Consider the following 11,851-nt stretch of genomic DNA (forward strand, 5'->3'; position numbering starts at 1 on the left):
ACCAGCCTGACCTGGCTGATGTCTGAGGAACACTCGGCCCCACCAGCGGCCTGCAGAGCCCTCTCAGCTCCCAAGGCAGTGTCCCATCCTGGGCCAGAACACAAACGTCAGCGATTTTTCGCGTCCTGAAATAATGTGTCTTCTCGGACTGGGACAGACCTCGGGTAGAATTTAATAACAGAAAGATGACGGGAAATTTCCAAACACGTACGGAGGAAACGAAACAAGTCTCCATAGCCAAAGGTCAAAGAGGGTGCCTGAAGGGAAATGTCTCAACATTTGAAGCGAGCGGAAATGAACATACAAGACATCAAAACGTGGGAAAAGACGCGAACAAGGTGCTTATAAGGAAATGAACATGATTCAAAGCATAGTTTACCAAAGGAGAAATGCTCCAAATTTATAATTTAAGCATTTCTCTTACAAATCTATACAAATAAGAGCGAAACAAATGCAAAGCAAGTGGAAGAGAGGAAATAAGAAGAACGAAGGTAGAGAAAATGAAACTGAGTCATGTAATAAAACCTACTGACAGAAAAGCCGACAGCGAACATCACTGTTGAAGGCGGAAAACTGGATGCTTTCCCTTAATGTTGGGAACGAGCCAACGGTGCTTGTGCTCACCGCTCCTCTGCAGCATCTAGGGAAAGTCTCATCAGATGCACTAAGGCAAGAGAGAGACATAAAGTGAGATATAGATTGGAAAGGGGAAAAGAAAAGCTGTCTTGATCACAGACATTACTTATGTTTGTCTACGTAGAGAATCCCAGGAATCTACAGAAAATTCCCCAGACTAGTAAGCGAGTTTGCCAAGAGGGCAGGATAGAGGCCAACGGGGAGGGGACTGACGGGCCATTGTACCAGCAGGATGGAACAGACACGTAACAGTTTGTGCTCCAGGCCGGGGGCGGTCACGGAGGCCCTGAGCAGGTGTGCGGGGGCAGGTGGGGCATGTGGTCGCGCACAAGGGGATTAAGGGGGGGTGGTCCCCGGTGCCAGGGAGCCCCATCAGGATTGGGGTGGTACCCTGGTCCTGTGTACCTCATGCCCCTCCCTGTCTGGTCTACACTGAAAATAAGAATCATTTCAGACTTCAGGTCGGGGCTCCTCTCTCCCTGACTGTGTGCAGTGAGGTTAATCATACCAGCCACCTGCTAGAGTTCATGCAGCCCAGCGTCCAGGAGATGCTTTCACCTGCTCCCTGCCCACCAGCAGGGGTGAGGTTTCAGGACCCCGGGGGGGTGGGGGGTGGGAAGAGGCTTGTTTCACAACATTTACTGCAAGGTTCAGACACAGCCCGGCTCTGCCCCCTCTCCGGATGCGGATACCGTTCTCAGATACTTAGAATCGTCCTTTCAGTTGCAATCTGGATGTTTCTGGAAGCCTTAGTTCTGAGGCACACGCAGCTGCTTGGCTGGAGGCTGGTGTGTGCGTGCTCCCTTGCAGAGGCTGAGGTTTTAGGGGCGATTAGCTCGTCTGCTTTCCTCTGATCTCGGGGCATCCACCTGCTTCCGGTGGAGCCTCAGGCTGAGCTGGGGAGACGGACAGGCAGGGACACTTGAGACCCACTTCTGTCCTGCTTGGATTACTAATTCTGGCAAATAGCAGGCCACTCTGTACGCATGGGGGAGAAGAGGTGGAGATGGAAGGAGAGAGTTTGTGTCACCAAGAGGTGACCTGAGGCTCAGGTAGGCGCCCAGCCTCTCCTCCGAACGGAAAACGCACATTCATGGCCTGAAAACACTTTCCCTCCTGTGGGGGCCGAGCTCCTGCTCTGTCTTGCCCGGCCCCTGGATTACAAGAAGGGAAGCTGGGCTGTGAGGGCAGGGAGAGAGGGCGGGGAGGACACAGCGCAGGGGTGAAGAGGGGGAGCCGAACCCACAGCCCCAACAGGCGGGAAGGAGAGCCGAAAAGCACGTGTGCCAACCCAGGGACCAGTCCTGTGTCCTCTTGAGTAAGTGGCAGAAACCGCTAAGGCTTCAGCGTCTCCGGCTTTCCTCTTACAAGTGCGACAACAAAATAAACTTGTTGCACCCGAGGCGCTTGGCACAGGCCTGGGGCTTCAGAGGCACCGGATCTGGGCCCCTGAGCAGGAAGGAAGGAGTCCAGGGTGTGGCCCATTTCCTGAGAAGGGGCACCTGCTGTGGGTGGAGGTGGCAGCTGACGCGTGGGGTTCACCCCTGGGCTCTAGGGGTCCCGTGAGGTGGGGCCCAGGTGCGGGATCAGCCGTTCAGTAGGCGGAGCCCCAGCCAGGGTGCAGGCTGCAGGGAGGGAGCCAGCAGGGTCAGGGGGACGGACCAGAGGAGGGGTGCCTCAGACGGGGCCTCACGTGTAGGGAAAGGTCCTTCTTAGACACGAGGAGCTCAGTGTCCCCCGTGGGGACAGGAGAGGGAGGGAGGCAGAGGTCAGTAAGTGGTCAGGGAAAAGTTAACTGGCAGAACGAGAACTCACTCAACTTCTGCTTTTTCCTGAGAAATAGGAGCCCTGCCAGGTGCCAGCACGACCGGTCAGAAGGGAGGAGGTTTCCCAGGACTCGGGAAACCAGACGACGGCTGGGACCCAGGACCTGGCTGCGGTGCAGCTCGGGCTCCCCGCTGTGCGGCCTTGACACTCAGCCTTTCTGGCCTCCTGCTCCTCATCTGCAAAGTGGGCACCAGGACACCCAGCTCACACAGCGTCTGCGAGGGCCCAGTGAGTGACGAACGAAGAGGGTGACGAGATCAGTGCGCATCACAGAGCCGGGACTCAGCGAGCCCTGGCTGTGCGACTTTGTATTCTCTTTACACAGCTCTCAAGCACAGACTGAGCCGGCTGGTGGTGAACCGGTCGAGGCTAGAAGTTGAGACTTCATGTCGATGGGTCCCAGAGGCAGAGGGTCCGGACAGGATGACGGACGGGGCACAGACGTGGGGAGAGTGGGCTCCGTTGACGGTTGCCAAAGGGGCTGAGGCTGAGCAGAACCGGACCACAGCTTTGGACTCGTTTAACGACGAAGGTCCCCCTCGATCTGCCGCGATGTGTGTCTTCTGCTCAACTTGGGCACAATGTGTCCGCATAGAGATTCACGGAGGTTGGACGAATCCGGTCCCTGCTGAGAGCAGTCAGAGGGGGAGGGGGCAGGACCAGGGCCACAGGCATCACGCGCACAACAGAGGTGTCAGGGGGGAGGCTGGATTCCCTGCTTCTTCCAGTTAAATCACCCTCAAGCCCTGGCCTGGGTGGCGGACCTCACTGTAGACTGTCGTGAGCGGTGTCTCCTGTTCGAGATGTGGTTCCCCCGAACCCTGGAACGCAGACAGAGGGTTCCTGCCACAGCTGAGGGACAGAGAGGCCCCAGAGGGACCCACACAGATGCGATGCCGCTCACCTGACCTCCCCCCAAAGCGCCCAGCACTGCACGGACCCCGTGTTAACTCTGCACTGTCTGGAGAGAGATACAGAGCAACGAGGCCAGAAACTGCTGATCCCTGGGTTTGACAAACTCACACCCAGGCACAGGGACATGGGGGAACCCAGGCTGACCGCCTCGCCCGGCCTTACCTGGTCCCTGCTCTCCCTGGAAGTCTGCTGGCTCAGCTCTGCATACTGGACGCCATCATCATGGTCCCTGTGCTCTTCCTGGGACCCTGCACGAGAGTCCCACCGATGCAGCTTGAATCTGAGCCTTGGAAACCTGTACCCTCCCCCAGCATGCCCCCCTCGGTCACGCCCACACCCACCAGCCTTCTACAGGGACATCCCTGAGCAGCAAGACGCAGGGGGAAGGGAGCTGAGGGTCAGCGGGGGGCGGGGGGAGGTACGTGGGCACGGGAAGGACAAGTGCACCTGCCTCTCCCAGGCTCCAAGCTCTGCTTCCTCCTACGCGAGCACAGAAGGTACAGTCCAGCTCCGAGGATCAGCAGCACGACCACAAGAGCCCCCAGGATAGCTGGCAGGTGGGCAGACCCGTCCGGCCCATGTGGACCTGTTTGCCTCCCACACAGACAGTGAAGAAGGATGAGACAAGAGACAACGTCACATGCCCGTTGCCAGGCACGTGGACACGTGTGAAGGGACCCCGTCTCGGCTGGAGAGGGGGGAACACGGCAGGTCCTGTCACTCAACCAGCACCAGGCCCCTGCTTGGGGCCGGGGTGCTGAGAGGGACAGGACAAGGTCCAGGCAGGGAAGGGCTGGGAAAAGGCCGAAGGCAGCCAGCCAGGGCCATGGCGGTGCACTAGAGGTTCACAGCCGGTACACGGGTCTCCAGGGAGGGCTTCCCGGAGGAGGGGAGGGCCGAACTGAGTTGAGGGAGGAGCCAGAGGGAGGAGGGTGAGCGGGAGGCAAGAGCATCCTCCAGAGAGCTAGGGGTCACTGAGGGACAAGCTTCCCCGGGGACTGAGGGATGCTGAGGCAGCAGGGGGACGATGCGGCACACAGGGAAGCCGGTCGCTGCTCACTCTGGGACACGCTGACGGTGAGCAAGTCAGGTGGGGAGGCCGAGGTGGGACAGGAAGGCAAAGCAGAAGCAGCCGCGGCCCCCCCTCCGGTGCCCTTGGCCACAGCATCAGCTCTGGGTGGGAGGGCCCCTGTGCTCCCGAGAGGAGGCGAGCGGTGAGGCCGGCTCAGCGGGGGCTCCTGCAGGGCCCTGAGCAAATGCGGTGAGGAGCCCTGCTCGAGGTCAGTGCCTGCTGGACGGGCCCCCAGCGGGGGCTCCTGTGGGCCGGCAGGGGTCACCCACGGTGGGGCAGCTGCAGGCAAGGGGTCCCTGGACGGGAGTAAGTGCGGAAGGGGAGGACTCCGGACTGGAAGGTCTGGGGGAAGAAGGAGCAGCCTGGCCTGAGGCTGAAACCTGGGGAGCCCAGGACACATCCGGGAATCCAGGCGAGCACTTGGGCGGGAAGCGTGTCCCCGAGACCGGAGAAGGGCACACGAGCCCCGACGCCTGAACCCTGCAGGCAGCGGCTGGCTCGGCCTCCCTCTAGTCGGTGGCACCGACCACTGACCCTCCCCCCTCGCTTGCTGGAAACCTCCCGGGACACACAAGGACTGAAGCATGAGGCAGGGGTGAGGTACCCGAGGGGGCTGCCTGGACCAGCAGGGGTGAGGGGTGCAGAGGAGCAGGAGAGAGACACCGAAAGGCAGAAGCAAGCGGGATGTGCCTGCCAGCCTCCTGGACGGGTGACGGGTGGCAGGAGGTGATCTAAACATGGGGGACAGAGACCGGAACCCTCACCCAGGGTGATCTGAGCCCCGGGAGTCCCCTCCCCTCTGACAGGATGCACTCACCGTGGGCACAGACTTCCCCAAGGTCCCAGGTGGCAGTTTTCCGGTCCCCCGGGTTGCTGACCACACAGGTGATGCTGGGGCTGGGCTGGCTCAGGGGCAGCTTCAGAGCCACGGTCCAGGGGTTGGGGGCCGGTCCTGGGACCCCTCTCTGCTCCAGCTCCCTGGGGAGGCCCTTGCTCTCCCAGGACACATTCACGTCCTCTCTGGTTCCCGGGGCGTGGCACTCCAGGGTGACATTGCACCAGTCTGGTGTGATGGATGGAGTCTTGGCCAGGATCTGGGGGTGGGGCACAGGCTCTGGGGCCCGAGGGACAAGAGGACACGGGGTCACATGAGTGGGGAGCATCACGCCTCATGCTCTCTTGGGCGGAATCTCACTGTCGCCCTGGCATCCTCCCGCAAGGATGGTGAATCCACTTTACAGGTAAGAGGACTTGACCCAAATATACAGCGAGTGGCTATGAGGACGGGAGCCACTGCGTGAAGCCTCAGGCGTGATCTCAGCTCTGCCTCGACTTGTGGTGAACACACTGCGTCCAGTTTCAAGGGAGAAGCCAGAGCCTCAGGTCTGGGGTCTGGAAGGGGTCCTGCGAGGGGGCCAGGGACACTCCCAGGGACAAAAGAAAGGGTAAGTATGTATTGGGGGAGGAGCCACCACCTACCATAGACAGTGAGGTGGAAATACCGGTTCGTTTCTCTTCCTCCGGTTAAGGAGACTCGAGCCCAGTACTGCCCACTGTCCTCAAGGGTCAGGTTGTCAATCCTCAGGGTCGTGGTGTTGAGCACATGGACCCTCTTCTCGAACTTGTCCCGGAAGTTGACCCATTTTGGAACATCTTCCCCAGGAGACACGAGCAGGAGAATTAGGTAGTCAGACTTGTTTTTAACGGCCCAAGAAATCTTCTCCAGCTTGACTCCTGGAGCTAATTCTGAACTTCGGGTCACATGAAACGACACAGAACCTCCATGAGTTCCCATCACAGAAACCACGTTTCCAATATCTTCCACTTGAGATCCATGAGTTCCAGAACCGTTGACCACAGTGCTGAAGGTGCCTAGGGCATTGGAAACAGACACGGTGAGTGTTTTGTCATTGAGAATAAGGAGAAAACCCTAGAACCCATGGCGCTCATGAAATCCGCCCAGTAGACTCCATTGACCCCGGGAGGCGGGACCGAGCAAGAATTGGAGTCGTGCTGGAATCAGGTCCTGGTCCTCGTGGGGCGTCCCCTTGAACCCGGTCCTGACCTGCTCTCCCGCAGTGTCCTCGCCGCCTAACTCTGAGAGTCTGGACGTGACGACATCACGGATCGAGAGCCCCGAGCACATCTGGGCCGATGCCAAGTGCCCAGCGTAGGAGGCAGCTTACACCGGGGCTGCCCACATGCTGTGGGAGCCCCGGCCCTGGGGTGGGGGCCGCGCCCTGTGACTTGCTCTGGAGCAGAGTGGCCCAAGGTCAGGCTCAGGGAGGCTGTGCTACGGGAACCCTCACTCCAGTCGCGCAGGGGCTGAGACAAGGGGAGATTCTGAGACTGAGAGGGGTCCTGTCACACAAGGTAGAGGCATCACGGCCTGGTGGCTGCACCCCTCGGGGCCACAGCAGGGAAGGCACACAGGGGAATCGCCCGTGGGGGTTTCTCTCCCTCCAGAAGTGGCGTGATCTCTGCTCATGGGTTTGGCCACCTAGTCACAGGGCCCTGGCTACCTACCCAGAACTGGAAAACGTGGGAGAAGATATGATGGGTAGGTGAGCTCTGCTGTGCCTGCCACGAAGACCACGCTTCCCCAGCTGGTCCCCGAGACACCCTCAATGTCCTTCCTCAGTCACCTCTTGCAGACCGTGACCAGAAGGCAAGGGCCTCCGCGCCGCCCCTCCAGACCCCAAAATGCCCCATGCGGCACAGCCCAGGGGACCTGATACCCTGGGTCCTTCTGGAGACTGGGATAGGAAAGAAGGGGACGGGCAAAGAACGACCTTGTCCTGAAAGGAAGACCCATGTGTCCCCTGCAGCAGGGCAGGACCGCCTGGGGGACCGCTGCCTGCCAGGGCCCCAGATGCCTCTCCAGGTCCGTGAGCTGTCCTCACGCGGGGCCTGCCCCCTCGCTGTGCTCACATCGTTCCTCGCTCTCCCAGGAAGCAGAAAACCCAGAGAAGGGCTCAGGCCAGTATTGCTTCTGGAAGATTCCAGATCCTTCTACGCAATGATGTCCTCACTAACTCCCTCATTCCGACAGCAGGCGGCTGCATCCCGCCTGATGCTGCCCGGCCGGGACGGCAGGTCCCTGTCCCCACGTGCCAGCTGCTGCGTCCCATTGCGGTTTGGATCTGCTTGTGCCCTTGGGTTGTTGTGTCCCATTACTTTAGAGGAGCCGCCGCACCTGTCGTAAGAGAATCAGCCTGTTTTCTAACACAGATAACGTAAGTCTTCTCCAACGTGCACGTCACCTCTGTCTGTGGACTCTGGTCCTGCTCTCAGCCTCAAGAAGCTGGATGTATCCGTTACCTGTAAGGCTTATTGGTTTTACGTCTTGCAGAAAAACATCGGCTCCCCAGCCAAAGTGTGCTTTGAACTCGGTCTGGATGCCTCCTAGAACTTTTGCGGTTGCAGTGTTGGTGTGTGAATGTGACCAGAAGGGACTGTGCTTGGGTCTCAGACCAGCAGGTCCCTTGCAGCAGGGCGGTGAGGACCGGGGCAGGGTCCGGGAGGTGGGAGTCCTCCGCTCTCTGCAGCCTGTGGCCTCAGGCAGTCATGTAAGCTCCCTGCCTTCTCCTTGAGTCTCTGATGCAGAGACAATGGCCGTGCTCCCCTCAGGGAACCATTGCCAGGGTGTCAGAAGGCGAGAGCTTTCCCTTAGGCGTGAGCTGTTCCCATCAGGACGATGCTTGCTCCTGGCAAGCCCAACTGGGGTCCGCCCTGAACTTCCCAGGTCCCGGATGGAGCCCTGTGCTCCCCACCAGCTGCCCTCTCGGGGTCTCCTCCCGGGATCAGGGACGGGCTCCCGGGAGACAGACACCCATGGTGCCGCCCCACAGGCGGCCACGGGAGCCAAAGTCCCCCCGGGCCTTCCGCTCAGAGCCATGAAGCTCTCAGAGCCATGTCCACGGCAGCTGGTTTCCATGGTCCCTGTCAAGTCCACGCAGCAGGAAACTGAGCACACCTGTGCAGGGGGGGCAGCGTCCTAGAGACGAGGGAGGGCCAGGTACTGTGGCTCCACATGGTGTGGCATCTCCCCATTTCTCTCCACCGGGCTTCCTCGTGGCTCTAACATATTGTGTGTTCATCACAGCTAGCCTACGGATGGTGCAGTTGGTCGAAGCAGAAGGTAGGTGTGGGTCCCCCCCTCAGGCTCCCTCAGGAGTCAGATGCCCAGGGCGTGTATATTTGTTCAGGCAGCTGCAAACACCATCAACCGGAGCGAACGCAGCATATGTTGGTAATTGCACTTTGAGTTTCCTGATGGCCGGGACCAGTGTGCCTTCGATCCTTCCAATCCTTCTCTGACTGGGCTGTGAGCACCTGCTGGCTCCCTCAGGAATGAATGGACCCAATGAAGTGTCCGGGGAGACCCAAAGGTCAGGGCTGAGCTGATGTGGAAATAGGCAAAGTTGGCTGCAACTTCCATGAAATTCGGAGAAACAGCCCTTGTTGCAACCGGGGTGGGGGTGGGGACGGTGCACTGGGCTCCCGGAGGGACTGCGATTCAGCCTCCACTGTGGTACCTCCCCGAGGGCTGTTCGCCAGCAATTCTGAGCCAACAATGACTGTCTCGGTGCCCCTAGCATTGGTGAGAGGGGCTCAGCACCAGGGAAGTGGAGAGAAGGGAGGTGGCATTTTGTGCTGACCACAGGCGGGCCCTGCACGGGCCGTGGGTTAGCGGCTTCTTGTCGGTTCACCGCTGTGGCTCGTGTCCTGAGCCTGCCGTGCACACAGAGTTTGCAAACACCAGGGAAGGGGCTGCTGGCCTTCACACATGGTCTAGAAGACCCTGCTCAGGAATGGAGACAGAGAGAGCAGAGGGTCAAGGATTGTGAGCTGAGCTTCGAAGAGACGATATCCTTCCGGCCTGGGAGGCTGACACACTGACGGCGGAAAGCCTAGGCTCCTGGTTTTGAAGGGTCCTCAGCTGTTCATCCCTGTCAGCACCCGGGACTAGGACAGGATGGAGACAGAGAGCACAGGCCTTGGAGAAGCCAAAGGAGAGTCCTGTCCAGATGGGGGCACCCAGGCTCAGGATGTCATAGTGGGGAGGGCCTTGAGGGGACCTTTCACAGAGGAAGGGGCTCCGTCAGGGGTGAACTTACCCCGGGTCATGAAAGGCAGAGACAGACCTGGAGCCGGCTTCGCTCTCCCCCAGCCCAGGGCTTCCCCTGCAGGGAGCTGCCTGCACCTCTCCCCCTGCCCTACCCTGCCCTGCGCAGGGGCTCACTCTCGGCGGCTCCCAGCAGTCCTGGGCTCTCACGCCCCAGCTATTCTCCTGGGAAAGGGCACCCAGGTACCTGTCCGCCTGTGGCAGGGCAAGACCTCGGGCACCTGCTGGCAAGGAGGGAACCAGGGAGGGAGGAGGCTCAGCCCTCAGGCTGCAGGGGAGGGCCTGCCCCCCAGGCTGGATGGTGAGCCTGGGCTTCAGGAGGCTGGAAGCCGACTCAAGCTGGGAGGAAGGCAGTGAGAGCTCTCAGATCAGCAGAAGGTGCTAATCCCAGAGAGGAAGGACAGAAGGACAGAAAGACAGACGGCCAGGGACACAGGTGGCTGTGATCCAGAGAGCCAGGCTTTATTTAAAGAAGATAAAATTTAACATTCAACGGTGAACATAAAATTTTCCATTTCCTCCCTTCCTTCCTCCTTCCTCCTTCTTTCTACCTTTTTTCTTCCTTTCTTTCCTACATAATTTTCCAATCCAGATGTTTACGGAGAAACTCTATGTAATTTCACATATTTCTCCAGTCAATTGAATTGAAAGAAAGAGAAAGCCTACGTTTTTTTATTGACAAAATTATTTGGATAACAGGGATGTCAAAGCCTTATAAGCCAAGCTCATGTCTAATGAGAAACGCCCTGTTTACAGATGCCCCGGAGTCGGGAATTTCCTAGAACCCCGGTACCCCCCTTCCCCGGACAGGCCAGGGCACTCAAGCAAAACATTGCAGGAAATGAAATTCCCAGGAATCCATGGCTCTCCAGACCTCGGTCTTGTCCTTTGTTTTTATTTCGTCTGTTACACGAAGGCAGATGGTCTCGGGGGAAGTGCTAACAGGAGTATCTGGGTTTCTTCAGGACAGTCTTTCTTTCAGTTCCCTTTTGGGGACCTGCTACTTCCCTTCCCGTTACCGCGTTCACCCTGTCCCGGGGCCCTGATTATCAGCGCCCTCTGTTCCATCCACACCCTTCCAGCAAGTGGGCGCAGACACCCTCAAATTCCGGAGGCCGCCCTCCCTTCCTGGTTCCTTGTGTCCGTGCCCTCCTCTCGCCCGAGAAGTGGGACCAGCTCCCACGGGGACCCTGGGTCGGCCCCCTGCTCCCCTCACAGCTGCAGAGGCAGCCTCTCCCCTGTGGCAGGCGGGTCCCGGCTCAGAGCCAGATGCCCCCCTCGTGCTCCCTGACACAGTTGGTATTTCGGGCTGTTCCCCACAGACATCAGACACACGGGACCCCCGCCTCCCTGCCCCGCACACCGGCCTCCCACCCGGGGAGCCCGGGCCACTCACTGAGGACGAGGCTGCTGAACCCCAGGAGCCGGGAGGCCCAGCACAGGTGGGGGTCTTCTGAGTGGGCTCCCATCACAGGCTGCCTCCTTCAGGCTTGGTCTGGGCCCAGTTGGCCGTGGAGGAAACATCCAGAAGGCAGAGGCAAGAGAAGAGGCGAGCTTCTGCTCAGAACACTCTTAGGCTCTTCCCACCCCAAGGGCGGAGCTAACTGTCTAGGACAAGCTGGCTGGTCTAGATAAGCCATTCAGATGCTTGCTCTTATCTCTGGGACCTGCAGTGACCTTCGGGGAAGGATGGTGGAATAAACATAGGAACCCCCCCTCGGTGAGGCGCTGTGTGGGAGACGCCCCGTCCTGTGGGCACGACCAGCCTGGTGATCTCACCTCCCCAGCCGGCACTGCTGGGACCCCTTACCTGTTTCCCTGGGTTCACACTCTGCCCAGGCAGCCCCGCTCCCCAGGGCCAGCCGATGGCCAGGCCCAAAGTTGCACAAACCACTGTACCAGGGACACAGTGACCCCCCTGCTTTGGGCCTGTCCTCTGTTTTAACACCATTGAACGAGTCAAATCTCCTTTCTGATTTTCTCTGCACCTAACTGTCGGGTGTCTAAGGAAGACGCTCTGAGCACAAGAACAAAGCGCTTTGTGGGAAGGGCCCACCCCCCACACCCCAGTGCAAACACGGGCATTTCCCTTTGGCCGGCACCCAGGCCCTCCGGGCACCCAGACCCGCCCTGCCCCCCCCACAAGGCAAACCCCCCTAACAGGGCAGCACCCCACCAGCGCGTCCCCCTAAGGCTCTGCCAGCCCTGGGCCGGCTCTCACACACAGGCAGGGGGCAGGGACGGGCTCCTCCGTCCACAGACTCGGCTGCCTC

General features: G+C 59.6%; 1 protein-coding gene across 5 annotated transcripts; it reads right to left on the minus strand.

The window, feature by feature from the left end:
- Positions 1 to 149: 149 nt before the first annotated feature.
- On the minus strand, positions 150 to 11,234 carry LOC147572224 (SLAM family member 9-like). 5 transcript variants are annotated; one of them, XR_015246324.1, is made up of 6 exons: positions 10,975 to 11,234; positions 5,930 to 6,322; positions 5,268 to 5,564; positions 3,826 to 3,964; positions 3,541 to 3,626; positions 150 to 3,284 (listed from the first exon to the last, which is right to left on the minus strand). XR_015246324.1 is itself a non-coding variant. In XM_086694441.1 (5 exons), exons 1-5 carry the CDS (start codon positions 11,045 to 11,047, stop codon positions 3,203 to 3,205), a joined length of 912 nt encoding a protein of 303 aa, XP_086550567.1. In that variant the 5' UTR covers positions 11,048 to 11,234; the 3' UTR covers positions 150 to 3,202. The 5 variants fall into 5 exon arrangements, 4 of the variants coding, with proteins under 4 accessions (XP_086550567.1, XP_086550566.1, XP_086550565.1 ...); XM_086694441.1 differs by lacking the exon at positions 3,541 to 3,626 and having other exon boundaries at positions 5,268 to 5,497; positions 5,935 to 6,322; XM_086694440.1 differs by lacking the exon at positions 3,826 to 3,964 and having other exon boundaries at positions 10,975 to 11,233.
- Between the last annotated feature and the right edge of the window lie 617 nt (positions 11,235 to 11,851).

Source organism: Puma concolor, chromosome E4 (assembly GCF_028749965.1).
Source record: "Puma concolor isolate L17-30 chromosome E4, mPumCon1.1.hap2, whole genome shotgun sequence".
Lineage (NCBI taxonomy): Eukaryota > Metazoa > Chordata > Mammalia > Carnivora > Felidae > Puma > Puma concolor.